Source organism: Salvelinus fontinalis, chromosome 18 (genome assembly GCF_029448725.1).
Source record: "Salvelinus fontinalis isolate EN_2023a chromosome 18, ASM2944872v1, whole genome shotgun sequence".
NCBI classification, from domain to species: Eukaryota; Metazoa; Chordata; class Actinopteri; order Salmoniformes; family Salmonidae; genus Salvelinus; species Salvelinus fontinalis.
The window spans coordinates 40,813,556-40,841,326 of NC_074682.1; the positions used below are offsets into that span (position 1 = coordinate 40,813,556).

Below are 27,771 nucleotides of genomic sequence, written 5' to 3' on the forward strand. Positions count from 1 at the left end.
TTCCAAAGCCTTTAACTGGGCACAGATGTCAATTTAACATTCATTCCACTTTGGTTCAATGTAATTTTATTGAAATGGCGTGGAAACAACGTTGATTCAACCAGTGTGTGTGCAGTGGGATGTGACCCATTTTAAGAAATGTACTGTATAGTAATAATTTGTAACAATGCACCAAAAAAATTGCATCCTGCAACCCACCTGGACTCATGCAGTGACCCATAAGTGGGAACCACTGCACCAGAACACCCTCTTAAATGTTGCCTAAAATAAACACAGTACCAATCATCAGCTGTATTTTTTATCAGAGACTTTATAATCATGTTTAAATAAAAACAGTCTGATAATGCAGAAGGTTGTCTTGATGATATTTTTCAGGTTGGAAAGACTCAGACCCGTGGTTCTAAGGTGAAGCAAGCAGAAAAATACAACCGCCATCATCATCATCAGTTGAACAATGGAAATCACTGTCCAAATCCCTTCAACTACTTAACTTCAGAGTGGAATTCAATCAAACCTGTCATTAAGCAGTGTCTTTGTTGACAAGCTACTGCCCCTACTCACATGCAGAACACTTCTCATTCTGTAAACGGGAAGCATCTGCTTGGGGAGTCTAGCTGGTATTAGTCATAGATTCCCATGGAAGAGGAGCTACGTCGCTGTGTAAATAGGCTACTGCAATCAGGGTTCAAATGAACTGATGAGATCTCACTTAGTGTTAAATATCCCCTTTCAGGAAAGACAAATCTAAATCTGGCATCACCCAAAATTGTATCTGTTTTAAAATATTCCTCTATTAAAAAAGGACAAAATAAAAAGTTATCTAATGTATCACTGGCACCTTGGGGTATTTCAAATGCCTCAAAAAAACTATTTGTAGTTTGATTTTAGAAAACACTATTCTTATGCAAGGTTCCATCTAGTGGTCATGGCACACAATAACATTATGTGCTCCTGCTGTCAGGTTGCATGGCAGAGGAACTGTAAGTATTAAATGTTTTGCTGCCTTGGTACTTCGGTGTGACTGTGACCCTTACTTTATCATTCATATCATCGCTCTATAATGTGTCATCCTAACATTGTGTCTCTCCAACCATTTCCTTTGGTGTTCTACTCATTCTTACAGCGTTTCAACTCTCTAAACTCAAACTGTGCCATTATTCTATTAGTGTGTGTTAATTTCGATGTAGAATTGATAAAGAAATAGAGAGACATGCACTTTGGTCAAACTAACCCTTCTGTTCGAGGTAGCATATGAAAATGCAATTAATCTCACCTCCCATTCAAATGCGTGCATGGATAGAAGCATTCCTTATTATGATGCTTGGAGTATAAAACAGAGTGGGATCGACTCTAGATAGACAGAATTCACCTGGTCTAGTGCAGCAGGGATATTATTCCTGGGTTAGATCCCAGATCAGATGGATGAGCATCATTCTCCTCAAGCATGGGCCAGTCAAGGGCGACACAGGTTTCAAACAAAATATATAATTCAACACCAAACCACCTGGGAAACCATTGGCACAGACACCCAGGGAGAATTAGCAACACATTTAGAGTCTTGAATGTGTTCATTGTCCGGGGTTGGAAAGGGAGCACCCATGCGTTGTGTCTCTGAAGGGGTTGTCACTTGCTGAGAAGTGTCCTCTCTACTGAATGACTGTCAATCCCCAACCTCAGTCCCCCTAGGTCCCCACAATCCCCATTTGTCTGACCCATAGAGCTCAGTCCAGCTCAAACTGTATAGTGCAAAGGGAAGGACAGAGTACACAGAGTACACACACCTCTGATCTCTTCATAACAGTATGGAAACTCGTTCACCTCATTTATCCTGTGAGGGCGTAAGGCTAATTCAGCATGTCTTTGTTCTCTTTCCTCAACAAAAGGTCTCGGTGGCAACTTGTCAGATAAGATTTGAGGCACAAAACGCATATATATCCCTTAAAATTATCTCAACCTTGAGTTTACAATCAAGAGTACACAACTGAAAAGAAATTATGATTAAGTTAATAGAAATGACAGCTTTGCTCTGTTTGAATGACAATCCATCGAGTGAAACAAGCAAGGTCGATTTTCAAGGGGATGTATGTAATGTGGTTGTCTAAAGTCTTATCCGATTGGACACATCGGGCGAGAGCTTCTTTGGCAACTCAGAAAGAACATGAATCTTGAACGAGAGGAGAAACGACAGGTTAACAAAACAGGGAATTTAATTGTGAGTCAAACACTGGAAGCGGTTCTTGAAATAGAGGAGGCCGTTTTTGGTGTGTGTGGCATCCGAGGAGGCTGGTGGGTAGCGGAACTTGGCATACGTCTTGTCACTCTCTGATTGGCTGACCCAGGGAAGCTTGATCTTGGTGGCGTGGTTGACGATGACATCATCACAGGATCCCACGTGAAGCGAGCCAAGGCCATCGATGAAAAACTCTGTGACAAGAACCAAGGGGTCAGAGCAAAAGGAAAGAGGTTAGTTTTTATGCTAAGGGAACTTAAAGTATCACACAATTTATATGTACAAACGCAACTAACAAACATTTGAGAAGAAGCTATTTCGTTCCCTTCTTGAGCTTTTTGATACATAATTAATTAATGACTATTCAGACTGGTTTTGAAGAACTGTTACCTATATCACTTTCTTCCAAATGTAGATGGTGCAGCTCAGGGGTTAAATTGTGAATTCGGACATGGAGGAGCCCTATTTGGAGGGTTTTGGATCAGGGTTGAGCCAGGATTTGAACACAAGTTAAGCCAAGATTAGGGTTTAGGGTTTGGGTTATGCCAAGATTAGGGTTTGGGTTGAATCGGGGTGTGGACATGAAGCTAGGGTTAGGCTTAGGGACATGGCTAGGTTTGGGTATAAGATTGAATTGGGATGTGGACACAAAGCTAGGGTACTCTTATCCTACTTTCTATCCTACTCCTCTTTGGACTCATAAGGTGCAGGCTCCGCGTAGCACCGACTACATTTGACTACTGGTACAGCTGATGTTATGGACAGGCACACTCTGTGTGGTTCTGGGGTTTGGGTCTGTACTCACCCAGGTGGGCCACTCTGGCCAGACGGGGGTCAAAGCCCACTTGCTGGATTTTGTCTGTGCGGGCCAGGAAGAAGTTGATGACCCCGTCCGTGACTACGCAGTTTGGAAAGCCCTGGATGATGTGGTGGAAGCCCCTCCGCATATGCAAGCAGTCACCCTCCTCCTCCCCTGGCTCAATGGAGATGGTCTGCCTGTAGGTGGCAGTATAGCCAGTGGCCTCCCGCACTGCACCACCCACCTAAATCACACACAGATACAAATGTGCATATAAAGAATGCATTGATTCTGATACACACAAAGATACACACACTATTCAGATCCTTTGACTTTTTCCACATTTTGTTACCTTACAGCCTTATTCTAAATTGATTAAATCATTTTTTCCCCTCAATCTATATACAATACCGCATAATGACAAAGCAAAAACAGGTTTAGACTATTTTGCTAATTTATTACAAATAAAAAAAATAGTTAAGTATTCAGACCCTCTACTCAGTACTTTGTTGAAGCACCTTTGGCAGTGATTAAAGCCTCGAGTCTTCTTGGGTATGACGCTACAAGCTTGGCACACCTGTATTTGGAGAGTTTCTCCCATTTTACTCTGCAGATCCTCTTATTATCATGCTCTGTCAGGTTGGATGGGTTCGTTGCTGCACAGCTATTTTCATGTCTCTCCAGAGGTGTTCGATCAGGTTCAAGTCCGGGCTCTGGTTGGGCCACTCGAGGACATTCAGAGACCTGTCCCGATGCCACTCCTGCTGTGTGCTTAGGGTCGTTGTCCTGTTGGAAGTTGAATCTTCGCCCCTGTGTGAGGTCCTGAGCACTCTGGAGCAGGTTATCATCAAAGAGCTCTCTATACTTTGCTCCGTTCATCTTTCCTTCGATCCTGACTAGTCTCCCAGTCCCCGTCGCTGAAAAACACCCCCACAGCATGATGCAGGCACCACCATGCTTGACCATAGGGATGGTGCCAGGTTTCTTCCAGACGTGACGCTTGGCATTTAGGTCAAAGCGTTCAATCTTGGTTTCATCAGAAAAAGCAGAGAATCTTGTTTCTCATTGTCTGAGAGTCCTTTTGGAAAATTCCAAGCAGGCTGTCATGTGCCATTTACTAAGGAGTGGTTTCTGTCTAGCCACTCTCCCATAAAGGCTTAATTGGTGGAGTGCTGCAGAGATGGTTGTCCTTCTGGAAGGTTCTCCCATCTCCACAGAGGAACTCTGGAGATCTGTCAGAGTGACCATTGGATTCTTGGTCACCTCCCTGACCAAGGCCTTTCTTCCCCGATTGCTCAGTTTGGCCTAGTGGCCAGCTCTAGGAAGAGTCTTGGTGGTTCCTAACTTCTTCCATTTAAGAATGATGGAGGCCACTGTATTCTTGGGGACCTTCAATGCTGCAGACATTTTTTGGTACCTTTCCCCAGATCTGTGCCTCGACACAAGGCTGTCTCGGCGCTCTACGGACAATTCCTTCAACCTCATTGCGTGATTTTTTCTCTGACATGAACGGTCAACATTGGGACCTTATATAGACAGGTGTGTGCCTTTCCAAATCATGTCCAATCAATTTAATTTACCTCAGGTGGACTCCAATCAAGTTGTAGAAACATCTCAAGGATGAACAATGGAAACAGGATGCACCTGAGCTCAATTTCGAGTCTCATAGCAAAGGGTCTGAATACTTATGTAAATAGGGGATTTCTGTTTATTATTATTTATTTTTTTGAAATGTTTCATTTAATCAATTTTAGAAAAAGGCTGTAAAGTAACAAAATGTGGAAAGTTTAGGGATCTGAATACTTTCTGAATGCACTGTATACCGTGTAAAAAAACAAACATTAGGGGTACTTCCAATTGTCTGACTGAAGTTGATATTGAGTGCATGCTGTAGTGATTTGATATACGAAATCAGAAGGAAACCGATGGAAACAGTTGATCACGTCATCTTTCCAAAGGACACAATAAACAGACAAAACTAAAATAAGAACCAGAAAACCGAGAAGTTTCTCCGTCTCATGTTTGTCTGTCTGTGCTTTTGGGGTCCGAAGAAAGAAGGGATTCAAAGTGTCCAGCAGACCAGCTGCTGACATGTGTAACCCATAGACTCCCCTCTCAAGAGTAGGAGTCCCAGTCTATGGTACACAAGAGGTCTATTCTATTCCCAGAGCACACAGTAAGTCTCTGAGCGGGATTCAGGCTCCAGCCAAAACACCCTTCACCCTCAAACAGACACACACAGATCATTCATTACAAGCCTTATGTGTGGGTGTCAGCTTTTGTGGCTTTTGTGCTAGGATTGTGTGCATGTATGACGTGTGTGTGTGTGTCCATGCATCCATGCCTGCGTGTTTGTGTGAGTTTGTGCACACGCGCATGACTGATATTGCTGTGGTGTTCATGTATTACAGAGCAAGAATATGCCTGTACGGTTCAGTGAAGAAGAGAGGATGAGAACGGAAGAGTCTGTTGAGAGATTGCTTCCTTCTGTAAGTAGAAAACGAGGCCCGGGATTCAATCTTATCACACTTGTAGACAATGCAGCTTTTAAAGGCAATGTTACTGCATTTGTGAGATGATAGCCTGGATGTGGCTAGCAAGGAATGCCTCCTCATTTGTCATCTTCAGAAGACAGCTAACATAATTTATTTCAATACTCTTTTCATGATGTGCTGTAAATCAAAATTATTTTTAAACTTTAATAACTCATAATAAGTTGTGTCTGTCTGGCAAAATGACTGAAATGTTGATTATGTTTCCTCATGCTACCCAAGATGGAATGTGGTGAATTGTGTAGGTGCTGTTTTTGGCTCTGCAGAGTACATCCCAGTGAGTAACCAATGTGTTCTGAGTCCAGAGAAAGCTTCTGAACTGGAGTCGACTGTTGCATAGAAAGTGGACCATTGTTGAATTATTGGTACTAACTATTAAAGTATTTGACCGATTTCATGTGCTATTTGAACCCAGGTCTACTATACAGTATGGCACGGCCTGTGCCCCCTCACCAGGTCCAGGGTAGTCCTCTCCAGGACGTCCACCAGCTTCTCCAGCTTGGTGTTGGCCGTGAAGATGAAGTCATCGTCCACCCACAGCACATACTTGGTAGTCACCTGGGAAACGGCTAGGTTCCGTCCTGCAAACCAGCCCTAGTTGTTGTGACACAGAACAGGATGTGGGAAAGAGGAAGCAGAAGCAGCGAAAGGACAACTAAGAAAATCACAGACAGGACTTTTTTTCAAGACAGTTTCTTTCCAACTTTTTCACTTAAGGTCATCTGTCACTGTCACTTAAGGTCAATGTTAGTGTTAGACACATTTTTGACTTGACAGGTACATGTACACTGTATCCCATCCCTTACTTGCAAATAGAGGCAGTAGGGTTTAAAAAAAATACCTTTCCAAATGGCATGATGTAATGTTCGATGTAGGGGCCAGAGACTGTCTTTGGGTTTTCACTGTCATCAGCTATTACTATGGTGACAGAGGAATAGTATTTTCGCACACTGTCGATGAGACCTTGGAGCTTGTCATAGCGCATGAAGGTTTTGGTTGCTATGGTAACAAGGGCACTGATGTTGTATTCTAGAAGGGGAACAGAGAGAGACAAAAAGTTAAAGTTAAAGGTCAGATGCAATTTTTTTTTTTTTTGGAAGTGTTGTGCGGTTGTGACAGATACAGTCAGCTGTTGTATTTGTTGACATACCCCCTTTGGGTCCCGTGTTGTAGAGTTTTGGAGTTACACCATGACGGACCTTGATAGTAAACATGGCTTGGTGACCCTCTGTCTCAAACTGCACTGAAAGACACAGCAAGAGTATTTCCAACCTCATTACCATAAATATTTTACAGATGTTATATGATAATTATTTGATAATGGACACAACACAGAAATAAGTAGTACACAGCAGAAAGACAGGTGTGTCTAGCCTCACCTGTGTCTGCTGTACTAGGGTGGAACAGTGTGTTGGTATAGGTGACAAACTGTAGCTGCCGGTTCAAATTGGACAGCAGGCTGCTGGTCAGGGTCATGTGCATCTCCCCGTCACCTTTGACCTTTACCCCCTCAACCTCCGCTGCCACGTTTAACGTTCCCAGGGTAGAGGTGAAGTTGACCTGAGAAAGAAAAAAAATTAAGAGAGAGACAGAACAAAGAAGACAAGGACCAGACAGATGGAATAGTATTGGAAATAATAACTCAAACCAAATGTTATTGGTCTACTTACTGTGTACAGCTCTTTGGGATGGTCTTGTACTGCAAGTCCTGAAAACATATGACGTCAATTTACTGGCATATTTGATGAAGGTGTTGGATGTTTATCCAATCCAAATTCACCACATCAATTGTCAGCTGAAGTAAACACTATTTCTCTGTTGAGCAACAAAACACTATTCTCTGCTCTAAAACAGCCATACAGTGCAGTAGGTTATCATGGTAGTAATGGTATAAATAGCAGCTGTCAGTGGTTGCAATAATAGTACTAACACCGTAGTAATAATAGTATTAGATTGTTAGAACACCTATTGTCTGTCACGTTAAAAGACAATGAGTTTTACCTCCAAATACCCTGATGAAGATTGATTGAGACCAAAACATTGGTGAATAAGATCAGCATCAAGATTACCGGTGTGCTGGGGTTTTTCAAATGTTTAACATTGTTGTAATAGGACAGTCTACCTGGACTGGTAACTTGATAAAATTACACTTGTCTTTGTATGCTTGCCCTATTTTGCAAGGTTTCCTGATGAAGGTCGGCTGACTGAAAGCTCAGACACAATTAAAGACATTTGCATCTTACTAGAAGTGTGCAGAGACTTGTTCCTGTTTCTCCAGTTTTGCCTTTTGGCTCCAGCATCTTCAATAATCAGCTCTGGGTGAGCAGTGGATTTTGCCTATCGCCAGGTTTCCATTACAAATTAGGTTTTAAATATCAAGGGACCTACAGTCCATTCGGAAAGTATTCAGACCCCTTCTCTTTTTCCACATTTTGTTACGTTACAGCCTTATTCTAAAATTGATTATCAATCTACACACAATATCCCATAAAGACAAAGTGAAAACAGGTTTGTAGACATTCTTGCTAATTTATAAAAAATAAAAAATACCATGTATTCAGACACTTTGCTATGAGACTTGAAATTGAGCTCAGGTGCATCCTGTTTCCATTGATCATCCTTGAGATGTTTTTACAATTTAACTGAATTTACCACAGGTGGACTCCAATCAATTGGACATGATTTGGAAAGGCACACACCTGTCTATATAAGGTCCCACAGTTGACAGTGCATGTCAGACCAAAAACCAAGCCATGAGGTCGAAGGAATTGTCCGTAAAGCTCCGAGACAGGATTGTGTCGAGGCACAGATCTGGGGAAGGGTACCAAAACATTTCTGCAGTATTGAAGGTCCCCAAGAACACAGTGGGCGCCCTCATTCTTAAATGGAATAAGTTTGGAACCACCAAGACTCTTCCTAGAGTTGGCCGCCCGGCCAAACTGAGCATCGGGACGTGACCAAGAACCCGATGATCACTCTGACAGAGCTCCAGAGATGGGAGAACCTTCCAGAAGGACAACCATCTCTGCAGCACTCCACCAATCAAGTCTTATGGTAGTGGCCAAACAGAAGCTACTCCTCAGTAAAAGGCACATGACAGCCCACAGGGAGTTTGCCAAAAGAAACCTAAAGACTCTCAGACCATGAGAAACAAGATTCTCTGGTCTGATGAATCCAAGATTGAATTCTTTGGCTTGAATGCCAAGCGTTAAATCTGGAGGAAACCTGGCACCATCCTGACGGTGAAGCATGGTGGTGGCAGCATCATGCCGTGGGGATGTTTTTCAGCGGCAGGGACTGGGAGACTAGTCAGGATTGAGGGAAAGATGAACAGAGCAAAGTACAGAGAGATCCTTGATGAAAACCTGTTCCAGAGTACTCAGGACCTCAGACTAGGGTAACGATTCACTTTCCAACAGAACAACGACCATAAGCACAGAGCCAAGACAACGCAGGAGTGGCTTCGGGACAAGTCTCTGAATGTCCTTGAGTGGCCCAACCAGAACCTGGACTTGAACCCAATCAAACATCTCTGGAGAGACCTGAAAATAGCTGTGCAGCGACGCTTCCCATCCAACCTGACAGAACATTCCGTTTTTTTTACATTTCTAAAAACCTGTTTTTGCTTTGTCATTATGGGGTATTGTGTGTAGATTGATTAGATTTGTATGTATTTAATCCATTCTAGAATAAGGCTGTAACGTAACAAAATGTGGAAATGGTCAAGGGGTCTGAATACTTTCCGAATGCAATGTATGTCAAGGTAAAATTAAACTAATCTCTGTTATGGGTCAGACCTGGGATGAGGATGGTTTTGAGCGGCCGTACTTCCATCCCCTGTGTTGGGTACTGCAGAGGATTGTTGGCCTCGGCCACGATGAGCATATCTGCAAGAGTCTGAGACCTGTAGGGGGCAGATACACACCAGTTTAATAATCAGTACTCAAAGCTATTACAGCTAGACTAAAGCCTCATGAACACTATTTGGCCTACATGTTAAAAAAAAGAAGAAAAAAGGGGTAATGTTCAGCCTAACCCAATAACATCATCTCGTTCGTTCAAAAGACCTACAGCAAGTTTAACCTAAACCTAAACATTTCAAAGCTTGGTATTTAATCACATGAAATGACAAACACAGCAACTTCCCCTAGGGTAAGGACTACCTACAATAATTTATGGGAAGTCCTTCCCTTTCAGTTCTGTGCTGGTGTACAGTGCTTTGCTCTCACCTCATCTGGAAGCCCTGGTACTCCTTGGCCCTTCGTTTCTTCATCTCTTCCAGCTCAGATGCCTCAAATGCAGTGTGCATGGGGTGGGCTGACACCCGGGGGAACAGCAGCTGGGCAAAGGGCAGGTTCATCCCCCCACTCTCACCTTCACACACACACCCGTTACGTGCCAACAGACTGGAGACAGACGAAAGGGATGATAGGACTTGAAACAATGAAACATGATTTCCACCACATCATCAGCTTATTGAATCAGAATATCAAAGGGAAAACAGAAAAATAATTCAAAGGCCTTATATCAAATACTGACCCTGCAATACTCTCCTTCACGCGATAGGGGATGTTGGCAGATCTGTGGTCTGGTTCTGGGAACCTCTCCTCCAGGTGCCTCTCTACTGCAGGCCCTGGTCTCTGCCAGACATCCACGGTGGTGTAGGCCCGGGTGGGCCAGGAATGGAGGAGGGCCACCACCAACACCACAGATGCCACAATGGCCAACAACACTGTCTTCCTTAAGGAACGCATCCTAAAAACGGTCACAGCACACAAGGACAAACAGGAGACGTGCTGCGGTCACCACCTGCTTGGGCGGCGAAGCAAAAGTCCAACATTTTGTGACCATATCTGAGGTGACAAGATTAGCCTAATTGCTGGATGAATTGAACGCTGCCATGATCGGTTATCTTCAGCTACAGTAAATGGCAGCTTACAGTATCACATGAAATCTGATTTAACACTTTCTAAACAACAGAAAAAAAACATGTCTGGCATCCATTACAGTAAAAGAGAGTTGGTATCATACCCTACTGCCTGTATCCACTCAGAGAGAAGACGTCTCCTGTCGGCCATTGGATCCCCCAAAATCCCATAACGAACAGCTAAGGACTTTCCCCATCTGTAAACAATAACACACAAGTTATGTTTATTCAGTAGGATACCTGAGGTAACTTCTAATTTCCAAGGGCACGGTATTAATGGACCAGTGACAAATGTGAATATTGGTTGTAGTGGCTTCCTTTCCTCTTTACCATACCCACTGCCCAAGCCTGAAGCGGGGTTGTTTCGTACGCATACAGTCCACACTCAAGGTTTCCAAACGGCCAAACATTCAATGACATCCAGGGATATGGTGCAACAATTTTTATTCTTATATCTAACAAAAAAAATATTATCCAATCAACTTAAAGCATAGATTACTTGATATGGAAAATACATAATATGACATGTATGTCTGTATGGTCAAAAAAAAAACTATACCGCTCCCGCATCTAGCAAGGACTCCCTCCCCCGAAGGCCCAACTTCCTGCCTTTATACTAACACATTTAACACAGGGGGGGGGGGGGGGCAAAAACTGAATTACACTAACAACAAATTAATACATCTCAATCAGGTAAATATAAATCATAAAAGGTACGTACCTAATATTTTCATCATATACATTAATATATTTACACAAATGTACATGGAGCTCAGTATGTTCAGTCTTTTATACAAATATGTCCAAAATCGGCTCTAACATACCGGCCTATAATTGTTCACTGCACTGAATGCACAACAATTACTCAATATTCAAACGTAGAGCCAATACACAAAACATTCTATACCAGAGCACTATTACAGTTCATAGCTATATACAAATATACAAGGTGCCATATAGGAAAATAGTCCATAGATCTCAGTCCGAGTTGAAGTATAAGGGTGTTCAACTTCCAAAAGTGTCAAGAGTTTGGCGTCCAAAAATGTATGACATCAAAGAATGTAAGAGTACGACATCAACGAATCAGAGGTGCACGTGATTCAAAGATGGAGCACTGTGTGTGTGTGTCACTCCATCGCCTCGAGGAGCAGACAGAGTTTATTGATAGGTCTCTGTAAGATATTGGTCTTAGTCTTAACCATGACACTCCGGACAAGACCTTTGGCCCCTGGTAAAGCCTTCACCACACGCCCCATTAGCCAAGAGTTCCTTGGGGCGGTGTCATCGACGATGACCACAAGGTCACCAGGACTGAAGTTTCTCTTAGTTTTGTTCCACTTGTTCCGCTCCTGCATAAGTGGAAGATACTCCCTGATCCATCTCTCCCAGAAGAGGTCAGTGATATATTGTACTTGCTTCCATCTCCTTCGTGAGTACAGGTCACTTCTCTGGAATAGTCCTGGTGGCAGGACTGGCTTTGCTTTCAGATGAAGCAGATGGTTCGGAGTCAGGGGTTCTAGATCATTAGGGTCATTTGTTACAGTTGTGATTGGTCTGTCGTTCATAATCGCCTCAACTTCACACAAGGCCGTCTGCAAAGCCTCATCATCCAGTACTTGCTCTTTAAGGACGGAATAGAGGATATTTTTCACCAGTCGGATCAACCTCTCCCATACCCCCCCATGGTGGGCTCCAGAGGGAGGGTTGAATGACCATGTCACTCCTTCCTTCAGTAATTAATTTTGAATCTTGTTGTGATCCAGCTCTTTCAGAGCTTCTCCTAGCTCTCTGTATGTTCCAACAAAGTTGGTGCCATTGTCTGTTCTGATACTTGTTACTGGGCACCTTCGACAGATGAACCTGCGCAGGGCATTGATGCAGGAATCAGTATCCAGATAACTAGCAACTTCTAGATGGACAGCTCGACTCAAGGCAAGTAAAGATCACACCATACCGCTTCACATGAACGCGGCCTCGCTTCACCTCTATGGGGCCGAAGTAATCTATGCCCACATGGGTGAAAGGCGGCAAATCAGGTGACACCCGATCTTGTGGAAGGTCAGCCATCTTCTGTTCTCCAACTCTAGCTTGCATCCGCCTGCAGAAGACACAGCTCTTAAGGATCTTCCTTGCTAAGGAGTTGGCACAGGGTATCCAATATCGCTGGTGATGTCTAGAAAGCATGTGACCTCTCCCAGAGTGGGCAACCTGCTCATGGATGTGGAGTAAGATCAGTCTGGAGATGTAGGAGTCTTTGGGCAGGATCACAGGATTCTTTAGTTCCGTAGGCATAGCAGCTTTGCTTAACCTTCCTCCTACTCTCAGAATGCCATTGTTAACAATTGGATCAAGCTTACAGATTGAGCCGCTTCTCTTGGCACATTGTTTTTCTTTTACAACAAGTGCAATTTCTTGTTTAAAGTGCTGTCATTGCTCAAATCGAATGGATGACCTTTTCTGCTTCATCTAGGTCATCTACAGACAGACTTTCTTTTCTAAACGTTAGTTTGAACTTGTCAATTTGTTCCTTCAGTGAGTTTGTCAGACTCTGATCTGATCCTGGATCAGTTTGTGTGAGAACTTTCCTTTTCTGGCTTAACTGTAGAAGAAGTCTCTTCAGTTTCAGCATCCAGGCAACTGCTTTCTTCAAGCTGTTCCATGTTGAATAGTTCTCAATCAGTTTGCTGGTCGGACTCTTTTCTTCCACACATGTACTGTTTACGATGACGTCTTTTCTCACCTCTGGATCATCCGGAGGGATGAAGCCAAGCTCCTCAGGGACTTTTGGCCATTGTGTTTCTGTTTCCTGCAGGAATTCTGGTCCTTTGCGCCATCTCTGAGTTCAGGAAAGTTTCAACATGTAATCCTCGAGGCATCATCGGCTGGGTTGTGTTTGGAGTTCAAATACCTCCACTGTTTTGCTTTCGATGGGTCACGGATCATAGCAACCCTATTAGCCACAAAAGTATGGAATCTCTTGGTATCATTGCGGATGTATTTTAGCACAGACTAGCTGTCTGTCTGTCCAGAAAGTTGACTCAAGTTCAATCTGGAGCTCCAACCTTAACATCCTGTCCACTCGCACTGCCAGTGTTGCTGCAGCAAGTTCCAGTCTGGGGATCGTCATCTGCTTGAGTGGAGTCACCCTTGATTAACCCAGTATGAATGCGATGTGGACCTTTTCCATACCGTTTGTGAACCTAAGGTAGCTTGCCGTGCCATAACCTTGTTCACTTGCATCACCGAAGTGATGCAGCTGTGCGGTCTTGACCAAAGTTCTCAGGCATCATACACCTGTCGATCTGGAATCTGGAGAGCTGGTCCAGCTCTGAGAGCCATCTCTTCCATGAAATAGAGTGTTCTTCAGGAATGACTTCGTCCCATCCACACTAGCTTGCAGAGCACTTGAAGAATTTGCTTTGCCTTTAATACGAATGGGGCGAGGAAACCTAATAGATCATAAATAGAGCTGACAGTTGAGAGAATACCTCTTCTTGTAAGGGGTCTGTTCTTGACAGTGACTCGGAAGGTAAACATCCCTTTCAATGTTCCATCGGATTCCAAGTGCTCTTTCAACAGGCAGCTTTTCTCTGTCCAGGTCCAGTTCTTTTATCTGCTTGGCTTTGTGTTCATCAGGGATAGAAGCCAGCACAGTGCGGCTGTTGCTGACCCACTTGGTCAATTTGAACCCACCCTGAGAGACATCCCTGAGGTTTTTTTTGTGAGAGCTATGGCTTGTTCTTCTGTGGCCACTGACTTGAGGCAGTCATCAACATAGAAGTTGGACTTGACTGTTTGAATCACCTCTTCATCGTACCTCTCACAGTTGTCTTCTGCAGTCTTTCGCAGTGCAAAGTTTGCACAACTTGGAGAGGATATAGCACCGAAAAAGATGTACCGTCATTCTGTACTCTTCCAATCTTTTGTTAGTATCACCGTCCGGCCACCATAGGAATCGCAGGAAGTCTAAGTAATCTTCATGGACACGTACTTGATGGAACATTCCTTCGATGTCTGCCATCATGGCAATGTGCTCTTGCCGAAATCTTAGCAAGACTCCTATAAGCGTGTTTGCCAGGTCAGGGCCTTGAAGGAGTTCACTGTTAAGAGATGTACCTTTATAGGATGATGAACAGTCAAACACCACTCGTATCGTTGCTTTGCGCTTGTGGTGAACGCCATGGTGTGGTATGTACCATACCTTGCCTTTCTCTGAGCTGTTCTTGTGGTACCTTCTCGGCGTAACCTTTTGTTATCATCTCTTCCATGAAGCCTTTGTACTCTGCAGCGTAACCTTTGTCCTTCTTGAACTTCCTGATAATATTTAGAGCCAGCTTCTTTGCCATGTCACGATTGTTTGGCAGGACTACATCTTTGTTGCAAAAGGGCAACGGTAAGTAGTAGTGATGGTCTTTGAGGGTTATGGAGCTTGATACGATCTCCATAAACCTACGATCCTCAGCTGACATCTCACTTTTCTCTTCATACTCTCGCTCAGGGAAGTCATGGTTGTACTGATTTACAAGAAGAACCCCCAGGTTGGCCATTGAGATACGATTGGCCATCACCGTAGGACGCCCAGATTCTTCTGCCATGGTACAACTGTTAAGAGGACCGTTCATCACCCATCCAAAGAGGGTTTTCACTGCATACGGTCTGTTGCCTTAGCTATTTATGGCTATTTATTGGCTATTTTGCCAGGGTTCCATTGCCTTTGGAGCATTTACGCCAATCAGGAGTTCGACGTCGGCATCAATCTCCTTCAACTGAACCGCTTTCAGGTATGGCCACCTTTTGAGATCTTTCTGAGTGGGAATATTCTCTCTTGTCACTGGGATCTTATTTTGGGTGTAGACCTTTGGTAATGCAAGAAATGTGTCGCCTTCCACATTGCCAATCTCTAATCCAGATATCTCAAAGCTCTTGGTAGGACTCTCCTGCCCCATTGAAATTCTGCTACGCACAGTCTCACTGCCTTTAGCTTGCAACTGCCTCATGAGTCTCTCCGTACAAAATGTTGCTGAGCTACCAGAATCGAGAAATGCATAGGTTAACACAGACTTGCTTCCATTTGCCACCTTTACTTGAACTGGCACAATTGCAAGTGCACAATCTGTACGGCCCCGGTATCTTCACCAGCTACCAGTGAAACAAGAGCACTGCTGAGTCTCCTCCCGCTTTACTGCTACACCACTCATATCTGCCTTTTGAGATCTAAATCTCTCTCCTCCTTCAATGTGCAGGATAGTGGGGTGCTTTCTTTGACAGCTCTGACAGGTCATCCTTCTTTTACATTCTCTGCTTAAGTGTCCTCTCATCAAACAGCCAAAACAAAGGCCTTTTGATCTCAGAAACCCAACCTTGAATTTGTGTGGCTGTGCATTCACCTGTTGGCAGTTGACCAATAAATGCTCACCAGCAAAAAATATACATGAGATACTAGGAGCATCAGAAGGGTAGGTGCCTGTTCTCTTTACTTTGAATGTTTGTTCTTTTAGAGTTTTTCAGAGTCACAATCTGCCACTACAGCTACTGCAGTGGCAAAGCTGCTTCCCCTACTCTTGGACTTGAACTGCTGTTTAAAGTCAGCTTCTGTTTAGGTTTTTAAAAACTTGTTGGTCAGGGGATCTTGAATATCTCCATACAACGGATCCTGCAGTATTTTGGCCTGTTTTTCCATGTACGTCACCAGGTCACTGAACTGGGCCCTCAGGTGACTTCTCTCTATAATATCACATGCCGTAGACCTCCATTTTTCCCTTAGTTTGTAGGGAATTTTTTTGACATGATCAACTTTATGTTGGAGGGAAGATTAAGCTCTTCCATGTTCTGTAGGTCTTGCATAGCGTTACAGCAACCTCTTAGAGTGCATAACCACCCAGTCCCTTTCCATCATCTGGTTTGATGTTTGTCCAGTTCCAAGCCTTTCCCATGTAAGCAGTGGTGACTTTGATTTCATTGCCAAAGTGTTCCTTTAACAACCTCTTAGCCTCTGCATAGCCTCCTCTGGCTTCCATATGCAGACAACTAGGGACCAGATCCTTGGGCTGCCCAGAGGTGTACTGTTCCAGGTAATAGAGCCTATCCTGGTGACTGCTTGTCTTATCTTCTATACCATGCTCAAATGCACGCATGAATGGCCTAAAGTTTAGAGGATCACCGTCAAACATAGGCATCTCCCTAACAGGGAGTTTGGCTTGTTTGTGCTGTAGTATAAGGAGGTCAGCAATTTCATTCTGTCTTTGCATGACAGTAGAGAGGTATCATGGCTGGTATTATGGCTGATACCCACAGTGTTGATTCTGTGTTGATTGCTAGACCTTGCTGTTGGCTGCTGAAGGGTGTGGTTTATGACTGTTTTCTGAATAGGTTTTGATGGCTTTGTGGTCGGTTGTTGTAAAACTCTTTGTAGTGGGGTCTTTGGAACTGCACCTAATACAGCCAACTCAACAGGTGATGGTTCAGGTTCCTCATATACCTCTGGTTCCTGTTTCTCAAAATAAGAGTTCATTCCATCTTCTTGGCTTAGTATGTGGGCTGCCACAGAATGGGATTGAGAAGTTGACTCCGTACTCTCCAGGACCTTGAGTTTGGCATTATATGCTGCTATGTCCGTTTCCAGTGCCATTTTTTCCATCCTAACATTCAGTTGAGCTTTCTGTTGTTCCAGTTGAGCTTTCTCCAGTTCCAATGCATGCTTGTCCTGCAATGATGCTTGGCGAGCTAGTAGAGCTGCTCATTCTGCCTCAGCTTTAAGGCATGCAGAGGACACTGAGGAAGCAGCCTTAGAATACTTTGTTTACTTTATATTTTTGACACATTGGAAATGCTGTCGTGTGGTTCAATGAGCGTTTGTGGCTCAATTGCAGCCTTTTTCCATATTTCCACCTCTTTCAGGAAATGTTCATAAGTTCTCATTCTTGGTTGATAATAGTTAATGCTCTCCTGTTCCTCCTCTGTGACCAGCTCTAGCACAGATTCATGAGCATTCTTCAAGTCATTGAGAACAGCATCAAATGCTTCAAGACTCTCATTCACAGTTGCAATGTTTCCTCCATCAACAAGAAGAACTGTTATTTCATTAAATTTTGCGTGTACACACTCCAAGTTAGCCTCTCCGGGCTGCATAGAGTGCTTTAATGCTTTAAAACACAGTGATCCATTTCAGCAAATTGACCCATTTTGAATTGCACATGTGCAAGTTCGGCATTTTAGATGCGTTTTAAACATTTCATCCCGTTGTAAGTTTTGTCCCTTTAATGAAGTTAACACGCAGTATCTTTAGATCCTTAAATTGCATTCGTTGCGTTGATGCATTGCATTTCCACGATAGGCCAAATATAAGACATTTGATTAGGCTACATTGTGCATAGGATCTGTGTTTCCCAAACTTAAACTTCTTCATTGTTTTCACAACGCTGTGTTTTGAATTCCATTCCCAAATTTATCAAACATCACAATTATAAGCACATTTGCGCTTCCATAATATGCATGATCAAACGATCGCATTGAACAGGGCAGCTCATTCATTCGCAGTGGTTACTCACGGCTGGCGAAATCTAGGAGTTCAAATCCTACCAAGCGAGCTGTCCTTATGGTTCGAATGCAATTACAAATAGAACAAAATCCAGCGTGTGTCCGAAACGGAGATTTAATTCCAATAGTAATCCTTCACGGAGTTTGACTTGATTGTAGTGGCTTCCTTTCCTCTTTACCATAGCCACTGGCCAAGCCTGAAGCGGGGTTGCTTCGTACGCATACGGTTCACACTCAAGGTTTCCAAACATTCAGTGACATCCAGGGATATGGTGCAACAAAAATGTTTATTGGTCTTATATCTAAAAAAAAAAATATTATCCAATCAACTTAAAGCATAGATTACTTGATATGGAAAATACATAATATGACATGTCTGTATGGTCAAAAAAAAACTATACCGCTCCCGCATCTAGCAAGGACTCCCTCCCCCGAAGGCCCAACTTCCTGCCTTTATTCTAACACATTTAACACAGGGGGGGTGGGGCAAAAACTGAGTTACACTAACAACAAATTAATACATCTCAATCAGGTAAATATAAATCATAAAAGGTACGTACCTAATATTTTCATCATATACATTAATATTTAATATATTTACACAAATGTACATGGAGCTCAGTATGTTCAGTCTTTTATACAAATGTCCAAATCGGCTCTAACAGGTAAAAATAATAGATCTAGAGGGGAGGAAACTGCGACATGCAGGTACAGCAAAGGTAAGGATGTTTAGCAGATATGATGGCCTTTCATGATGGAGCTGTTAAATGAATGGTAGTGATGACGGTTGTGTTAACAGCAGATAAATGCTGAGCAAAGTCTAGAGGGAAAGAAGGCTCTATTTAAGTACGACAATGAGAGCCAAGGGAGATAACAAACTTGTCTAGTTGGTGATTTGTTTCATGAAAATTCCCAGTGTTAAGATAATCAAACAATTCTATTGACTCAGTTTTAAAGCAGGCATGCGAGATCGCTCAAGGTTGTACTAAGTTCAGTAAACTATCACCTTCCTTTGGAATATGCATCTTCTGTAGCGACATTCCACTTCTGACACAATTGCAGGGAATTCAGGGGTCTCAATGACTATCACTAAAGCAGAATTCATAGTTTACACCTGCAGAGCCACACCCACAATAGTTCACCAACTGATTATGACATTTAGGCTGCGTTTACACAGGCAGCCCAATTCAGATCTTTTGCAAATAAGGCTGTGCTTATACAGGCAGCCCAAATCTGAGCTATATGCCACTAATTGGTCTTTTGACCAATCAGATCAAATTATTTTGCCAATAATTGGGCAAAATATCAGAATTGGACTGCCTGTTTAAACACAGCCTTATTTGCATATCTGATACCTGTCTGATATTTTACCTAATGTGTAAACAGAAAGAAAAAAAACACATGGATTTGGATCTTTTGACATCCGATTTATACCACCTACTTTTACAGGCTGCTTTTACAGAGGCGGATAAATTTTGATTATCTTTTCACTAATTGGTATTTTGACCAATCAGATCAGCTCTGAAAAAGATCTGACGTGAAAAGATCTGATGTGATTGGTTAAAAGACCAATTAGTGGAAAAAATATCAAAATTCGGCTGCCTGTGTAATTGCAGGCACAGTTGAAGTTGGAAGTTTACATACAGTTAGGTTGGAGTCATTACAACCCGTTTTCCAACCACTCCACAAATTTCTTGTTAACAAACTATAGTTTTGGCAAGTCGGTTAGGACATCTACTTTGTGCATGACACAAGTCATTTTCCCAACAATTATTTACGGACAGACAATTTCACTTATCACAATTCCAGGTGTATCACAATTCCAGTGGGTCAGAAGTTTACATACACTAAGTTGACTGTGCCTTTAAACAGCTTGGAAAATTCCAGAAAATTATGTCATGGCTTTAGAAGCTTCTGATAGGCTAATTGACATAATTTGAGTCCATTGGAGGTGTACCTGTGGATGTATTTCAAGGCGTACCTTCAAACTCAGTGCCTCTTTGCTTGACATCATGGGAAAATCAAAAGAAATCAGCCAAGACCCCAGAAAAACGATTGTAGACCTCCACAAGTCTGGTTCATCCTTGGGAGCAATTTCCATACGCCAGAAGGTACCACGTTCACCTGTACAAACAATAGTACGCAAGTATAAACACTATGGGATCATGCAGCAGTCGTACCGCTCAGGAAGGAGACGCGTTCTGTCTCCTAGAGATGAACGTACTTTGGTGTGAAAAGTGCAAATCAATCCCAGAACAAGGGCAAAGGACCTTGTGAAGATGCTGGAGGGAACGGGAACAAAAGTATCTATATCCACAGTATATCGATATAATCTACAATTGGCTCATTCATCCCCCTCCTCTCCCCTGTAACTATTCCCCAGGTCGTTGCTGCAAATGAGAACGTGTTCTCAGTCAACTTACCTGGTAAAATAACGGTAAAATAAAAATAAAATAAAAAAACCTGAAAAGCCACTCAGCAAGGAAGAAGCCACTGCTCCAAAACCGCCATAAAAAAGCCAGACTACGGTTTGCAACTGCACATGGGGACAAAGAATGTACTTTTTGGAGAAATGTCCTCTGGTCTGATGAAACAAAAATTGAACTGTTTGGCCATAATGACCATCATTATGTTTGGAGGAAAGAGGTGGAGGCTTGCAAGTCGAAGAACACCATCCCAACCGTGAAGCACGGGGGTGGCAGCATCATGTTGTGGGGGTGCTTTGCTGCAGGAGGGACTGGTGCACTTCACAAAATTGATGGCATCATGAGGTAGGAAAATTGTGGATATATTGAAGCAACATCTCAATACATCAGTCAGGAAGTTAAAGCTTGGTCGCAAATGGTCTTCCAAATGGACACTGACACCAAACATACTTCCAAAGTTGTGGCAAAATGGCTTCAGGACAACAAAGTCAAGGTATTGGAGTGGCCATCACAAAGCCCTGACCTCAATTCTATAGAACATTTGTGGGCAGAATTGAAAAAGCATGTGCGAGCAAGGAGGCCTACAAACCTGACTCAGTTACACCAGCTCTGTCAGTAGGAATGGGCCAAATTTCACCCAACCTATTGTGGGAAGCTTGTGGAAGGCTATCCGAAACGTTTGACCCAAGTTAAACAATTTAATGGCAATGCTATCAAATACTAATTGAGTGTATGTAAACTTCTGACCCACTGGGAATGTGATGATGGAAATAAAAGCTGAAATAAATCATTCTCTCTACTATTATTCTGACATTTCACATTCTTAAAATAAAGTGGTGATCCTAACTGACCTAAGACAGATAATTTTTACTAGGATTAAAAGTCAGGAGTTGTGAAACTGAATTTCAAGGTATTTGGCTAAGGTGTATGTAAACTTCCCACTTCAACTGTATGTACATCCGCATCCTGATACAAACCCAATCCTCCAAATACGACTGCTGTCTGGACGCTCAAATCAGATTTATTTGCTTTGAAGTGTTTTTATTTAGCACCCTGCCGTTTTCATGACAACCACACTAAAATTGAAAGGAACAGTGAAAGGAAATAAGCATTGTATCTGTGTACTACTTCAGAGGATACATCAGTTGGAATGTGCAAATATGACATGGGTCACATGTAAAACTGAGTGGGGACAGTCAGAAAAAAATAATGGATATAGAAAGAGAATCAGATTTGGTTTCTTTGGTTGTCTGTGTAAACACAGCCATACAAGCCTCATTTAATTGGTTCATATGAGGCTCGGAAGTCATAATCGTCTGTCAGACTATCATGTCTGGCGGTGAACTATGTTACCAAGATTTCCAGTATTTTTAATAACGAGATATGCACCTTGATTTCGAAGAATATAACATGAATACCTTCATGGGATTACTACAGCTATGTTATGTACTTTATCACAACCAACTAGTTTCAAATCGTGTTCAGAAAACATAATGTTGCTCTCATGTGGAATGTCATTCATTGAGCATTACATACTGTTTCATAGAAATCATGTACTATTTGCATGTGAAAATGTCATGGAATACATTTGCACCATTGTTTATGTCTTTGTTGGCGACCCACTCTTTGAGGATATCCACATCTTAGAGTGTAGCTTTAAACAATAGTACAACGTTGCACCGTTCACATTCTAACAAAGGACATGCAAATATTCCTATTTTGTGGTACCTTGACCCGTCTTACTTATATACATAAGGGCTGTAAAGTAAGTGGCCTGACCCCTTGCATTAGGCATTGTACAGTTCCCCAAAATAGATGTAGATATATCAAATTAAAAACAGTTCATACCTATTTGTGCACTTTCAATGCAGATAAATAAGTCAGGTGCATTTCATTGACAATTACATTTGTCAGATATTAGTTCAAGATTTTTACTTTATGAAAGCCACAACAATGTTTTCACAATGTTTTGACTGGTAATTTATTTCTGCGGTCATTATCACAGAGGACACTGATTTCCTTTCACACTACAGCTGTACTGATGAATTTGGTTGGAGTGTATGTAGGGGGTAGGGAGAGTGTGTATATGGGGTAGGGAGAGTGTGTGTAGGGGGTAAGGAGAGTGTGTGTAGGGGGTAGGGAGAGTGTGTAGGGGGTAAGGAGAGTGTGTGTAGGGGGTAGGGAGAGTGTGTGTAGGGGGTAAGTAGAGTGTGTGTAGGGGGTAAGTAGAGTGTGTGTAGGGGGTAGGGAGAGTGTGTGTAGGGGGTAGGGAGAGTGTGTGTAGTGAGTAAGGAGAGGAGATGGATGGATCACCATCACATCCTAGCACCATACTGCAGCAGAGGTGAGTTTTTCTTGCTCCAAGTCCTCTACCTCACAGGGTAGAACTTAGCGAGAGGGGGCTGAGTGGGGATGCCCAACCTGCCTTTAGTGTGGTCAATAGGAAGAAATCAATATAGGCAAAAGGACATTCGAAGAGGGTCAGCACTAGTCAACTACTCAGCACTCATAAATCACACGATGCCCTACCCTGGCGACCTGCAAGAGTTCAACCCACTGTATAGAACCTAATGCTTGTGTCCAAAGCAACTCCCGTTTTCATAAGGGATGGACATTTGAATTAAGACTATTAAAGGTTTTAATGGCCTCTGGAGTGGCACAGCGGTCTAAGGCACTGCATCGCAGTGCTAATGGCGTCACTACAGATCCAGGTTTGATCCCGGGCTGTATCACAACCAGCCGTGATCCAGAGTCCCATAGGGCGGCACACAATTGGCCCAGCGTCGGGAGCCTGCAGGCATCAGTTGACCGGTCGTCAGTTGAACGATGTTTCCTCCGAATCATTGGTGCGGCTGGCTACCGGGTTACGCGGGCGGGTGTTAAGAAGTGTGATTTGGCGGATCATGTTTCGGGGGGGGATGCATAACTTGACCTCCGCCTCCCAAGCCCATTGGGGAGTTACAGCGATGAAACAATATCAAAATTGGGGTAAAATACAAAGCTTTTAGTGCCCTAAAAGTTCATGCATGTTACTTGGGTTGGGTACTAATTATTTTTCAAAAAGTCTTCAAACATATACGTATCTATCTATATTAGATAGCCCGCATCAAACAAACTTACAGATACAGTGCATTCAGAAAGTATTCGGACCCCTTGACTTTTTCCACATTTTGTTACATTACAGCGTTATTCCAAAAATGTATTACATTTTTTTAAAATCCTGATCAATCTACACACAGTACCCCATAATGACAAAGCGAAAACAGGTTTTTAGAAATGTTTGCTAATTTATTAACAATATAAAGCATAAATACTTTACATAAGTGCCCTCACCTCCTCCCTGTAGGCTGTCTTGTCATTGTTGTTAATCAATCCAATTTGCTTACCGCCCCAATAGGTCCACAGAAGACGCAATCGCAACCACACTGCACACTGCCCTAACCCATCTGGACAAGAGGAATAACCGCGCCCTGTGCAACTGGGTACTGGACTTCCTGACGGGTCGCCCCCAGGTGGTGAGTGTAGGTAACAACATCTCCACCCCGCTGATCCTCAACACGTGGGCCCCACAAGGGTGCTGTCTGAGCCCTCTCCTGTACTCTCTGTTCACCCACGACTGTGTGGCCATGCACGCCTCCAACTCAATCATCAAGTTTGCAGACGACACTACAGTGGTAGGCTTGATTACCAACAACAACGAAACTGCCTACAGGGAGGAGGTGAGGGCCCTCGGAGTGTGGTGTCAGGAAAATAACCTCACACTCAATGTCAACAAAACCAAGGAGATGGTCGTGGACTTCAGGAAACAGCAGAGGGAGCACCCCCCTATCCACATCGACGGGACAGGAGTGGAGAGGGTAGTAAGTTAAGTTCCTCGGCGTACACATCACGGACAAACTGAATTGGTCCACCCACACAGACAGCGTTGTGAAGAAGGCGCAGCAGCGCCTCTTCAACTTCAGGAGGCTGAAGAAATACGGCTTGTCACCAAAAGCACTCACAAACTTCTACAGTTGCACAATCGAGAGCATCCTGTCGGGCTGTATCACCGCCTGGTACGGCAACTGCTCCGCCCACAACCGTAAGGCTCTCCAGAGGGTAGTGAGGTCTGCACAACGCATCACCGGGGGCAAACCACCTGCCCTCCAGGACACCTACACCACCCGATGTCACAGGAAGGCCATAAAGATCATCAAGGACAACAACCACCCAAGCCACTGCCTGTTCACCCCGCTATCATCCAGAAGGCGAGGTCAGTACAGGTGCATCAAAGCAGGGACCGAGAGACTGAAAAACAGCTTCGATCTCAAGGCCATCAGACTGTTAAACAGCCACCACTAACATTTAGCGGCCGCTGCCAACATACTGACTCAACTTCAGCCACTTTAATAATGGGAACTGATGGAAATTATGTAAAAATGTACCACTAGCCACTTTAAACAATGCCACTTAATATAATGTTTACATACCCTACATTACTCATCTCATATGTATATGTATATACTGTACTCATATATATCATCTACTGCATCTTGCCATCTTTATGTAATACATGTATCACTAGCCACTTTAAACTATGCCACTTTATGTTTACATACCCTACATTACTCATCTCATATGTATATACCGTACTCTATACCATCTACTGCATCTTGCCTATGCCGTTCTGTACCATCACTCATTCATATATCTTTCTGTACATATTCTTTATCCCTTTACACTTGTGTGTATAAGGTAGTAGTTGTGGAATTGTTAGGTTAGATTACTTGTCGGTTATTACTGCATTGTTGGAACTAGAAGCACAAGCATTTCGCTACACTCGCATTAACATCTGCTAACCATGTGTATGTGACAAATAAAATTTGATTTGATGATTTGATTTGATGATTTGGCCCGTTACACGCACCAGTCCTTCCTGGGATTGGCAGGATACTACAGCCGGTTTATCCCCAACTTTGCGGCTATAGCCTCCCCCCTTACCGTTCTAACCAGGGGTCGCCTCCCGAAAACAGTGAAATGGACGGAGACGAGACCGAAGCGGGGTTCAAGCGCCTGAAGGAAGCTCTGTGCTCCCATCCACATCACTAAGGACTGAACATGGCCCACACACACCAGCACAGTCTAGAAGAGGGCACGGCAGAACCTCTTCCCCCTCAGGAGGCTGAAAAGATTTGGCATTGGCCCTCGGATCCTCTAAAGTTCTACAGCTGCACCATCGAGAGCATATTGACTGGCTGCATCACCGCTTGGTATGGCAAATGCACCACCCTTTACCGCAAAGTGCTACAGAGGGTGGTGCGGACAACCCAGTACATCACTGGGACCAAGCTCCCAGACATCCAGCACCTCTATTTCTGACACACGTTTACACTCATCATTTGCTGCTGCTAGTCTGTACTTTATTTTACTCTTATTATTATCTATCCTGATGCCTAGTCACTTTACCCTGCCTTCATGTACATACAGTTGCAAGAAAAAGTATGTGAACCCTTTGGAATTACCTGGATATCTGCATAAATTGGTCATAAAATTTGATCTGATCTTCATCTAAGTCACAACAATAGACAAACACAGGTTGCTTACACTAAACACACAAATTATTGTATTTTGTCTTGTCTATATTTAATACATAATTTAAACAGAGACACCTGGAGACACCTGAAACCCCACCTCTTTAAGGAATACCTAGGATAGGATAAAGCAATCCTTCTGACCCCCCCCCCCCCCCCCTTAAAAGATTTAGATGCACTATTGTAAAGTGGCTGTTCCACTGGATGTCATAAGGTGAATGCACCAATTTGTAAGTCGCTCTGGATAAGAGCGTCTGCTAAATGACTTAAATGTAATGTAAATGTAAACATTCACTGTGTTCTGCAAAGATGACTGCAAGAGCACAGTGCAGAATGCTCAATGAGGTTAAGAAGAATCCTGGAGTGTCAGCTAAAGATTTACAGAATTCTCTGGAACATGCTAACATCTCTGTTGACGAGTCTACGATACGTAAAACACTAAACAAGAATGGTGTTCATGGGAGGACACCACGGAAGAAGCCACTGCTGTCTAAAAAAAACCGTTTACATGCAAACGCAAGAACAGGTCGGCCATAATAGTCGATGGGATATACAGAATCAAAGAGTTGGATGAAAAAATGTGAGTTGGCTGTAGCCTGTATCCTTGCCAGTGCCATGTCTAGTAGCGCTGTCTGTGTCCCTCCAGACTAAAGTGTGTAATGCTTAATTAGCCTTTCCAGGACCCGTAAAAATGTTTAATGTATTTACTGCAGTTATCGACAGGCTTATGTGTGAGCTTCTCATCCTTGCGCTCCGTTATTCTTCCTCTGGTGCAATCCATTGCACAAACTAGGAAAACGCACTATGTTGTCATTCAGATCTAATCAAATCTGGACCAATTTCAGGTCAAAGCACGTCGATGGACAGAATTGAGATATATGATTCAGCCTTTCTCAGAGGCCTCTGAATTGACCGGGTGCGGTTGGTGCACATAGACAAATGATACAGGTATACTTGTTTATTATTATGTATATTTTCTCAATACAAATTAAATATGGCAGCAATACACTCGTAAAAGGTCACCAACGCCTCTAATTAGGATACATCTTATTCTTATTCTGCCTCTAATTCGCACATAACGTGCATAAATGCTTTAAAACAATTATCTATTTGCATGACTATTTCAAGTTAAATGGGAATGCAACTGATAAAATCCTCAATAATAATCCATGATAAGAAAATCATAGGCCTTAATGAATATTATAACCTCAAAATAAATCGTACCTTAACGTCTCCACCAATCAGATTGTCCGTTTGAAAGTGCCACCAATATGCTTATAATGCATGGGTAAAATAATGTTGTTAAAAATCTGGTTACATTCCACTTATGTGAATGCGGCAGTAGCACTGTTTTAATTCCGATAGATGATGTGCTTCATCCCCCTGCATGCAGCACAGTGCTGTGAGCCCACGCCAGGCTGTTCCGCCAAGACTCGTAAAACGGACGCAAGAGCGATGCCACGAGCGGCCAGTCGTTGGAATCGCAGCAGAATGCATGCATCGAATTTAATTGCATCAAGGTTCATGCAAAGGCATATCCAACGGAAGAATATCATTATATAATGTACTGCAAAGTAATAGACTAGCCTCGATCAGACCAGCATCATTGCGTTTTGGACCAGAAGTACATTCATTTCCAATTTTGCAACAATATGCATCAAATTTTATGCATAGTAGGAAAAAGTGAATGTTGAACTTTTGTTGCACACATATTCAGTAAAAAAAGTTTGA

At 43.0% G+C, this 27,771-nt stretch overlaps 1 protein-coding gene and 1 long non-coding RNA gene across 2 annotated transcripts; one reads left to right on the forward strand and one right to left on the reverse strand.

The window, feature by feature from the left end:
* Positions 1-290: 290 nt before the first annotated feature.
* LOC129815520 (beta-1,4 N-acetylgalactosaminyltransferase 1-like) lies at positions 291-27,501 on the reverse strand. The gene is made up of 12 exons (XM_055869419.1): positions 27,265-27,501; positions 10,613-10,705; positions 10,121-10,336; positions 9,811-9,987; positions 9,379-9,485; positions 7,252-7,289; positions 6,961-7,141; positions 6,732-6,824; positions 6,423-6,610; positions 6,035-6,175; positions 3,036-3,273; positions 291-2,424 (listed from the first exon to the last, which is right to left on the reverse strand). The coding sequence occupies exons 2-12, from the start codon at positions 10,657-10,659 to the stop codon at positions 2,207-2,209; spliced, it is 1,644 nt and encodes a 547-aa protein (XP_055725394.1). The 5' UTR covers positions 10,660-10,705; positions 27,265-27,501; the 3' UTR covers positions 291-2,206.
* Positions 4,978-7,823, forward strand: LOC129815523 (uncharacterized). The gene is made up of 3 exons (XR_008753448.1): positions 4,978-5,518; positions 5,804-5,858; positions 5,997-7,823. It is a non-coding gene; the product is annotated as an uncharacterized LOC129815523 (long non-coding RNA).
* Positions 27,502-27,771: the final 270 nt, after the last annotated feature.

What these genes read in the sequence shown, in the direction of transcription:
- LOC129815520 (XM_055869419.1), bottom strand. Translation starts at nt 10,659, where the DNA reads ATGGCCGACAGGAGACGTCTTCTCTCTGAGTGGATACAGGCAGTAGG. An exon ending in GTGAAGGAGAGTATTGCAGG is followed by an intron (nt 9,988 to 10,120) that starts GTCAGTATTTGA and finishes GTCTGTCTCCAG; the next exon opens with TCTGTTGGCACGTAACGGGT. An exon ending in GGCCAGAGTGGCCCACCTGG is followed by an intron (nt 2,425 to 3,035) that starts GTGAGTACAGAC and finishes TTCTTGTCACAG; the next exon opens with AGTTTTTCATCGATGGCCTT.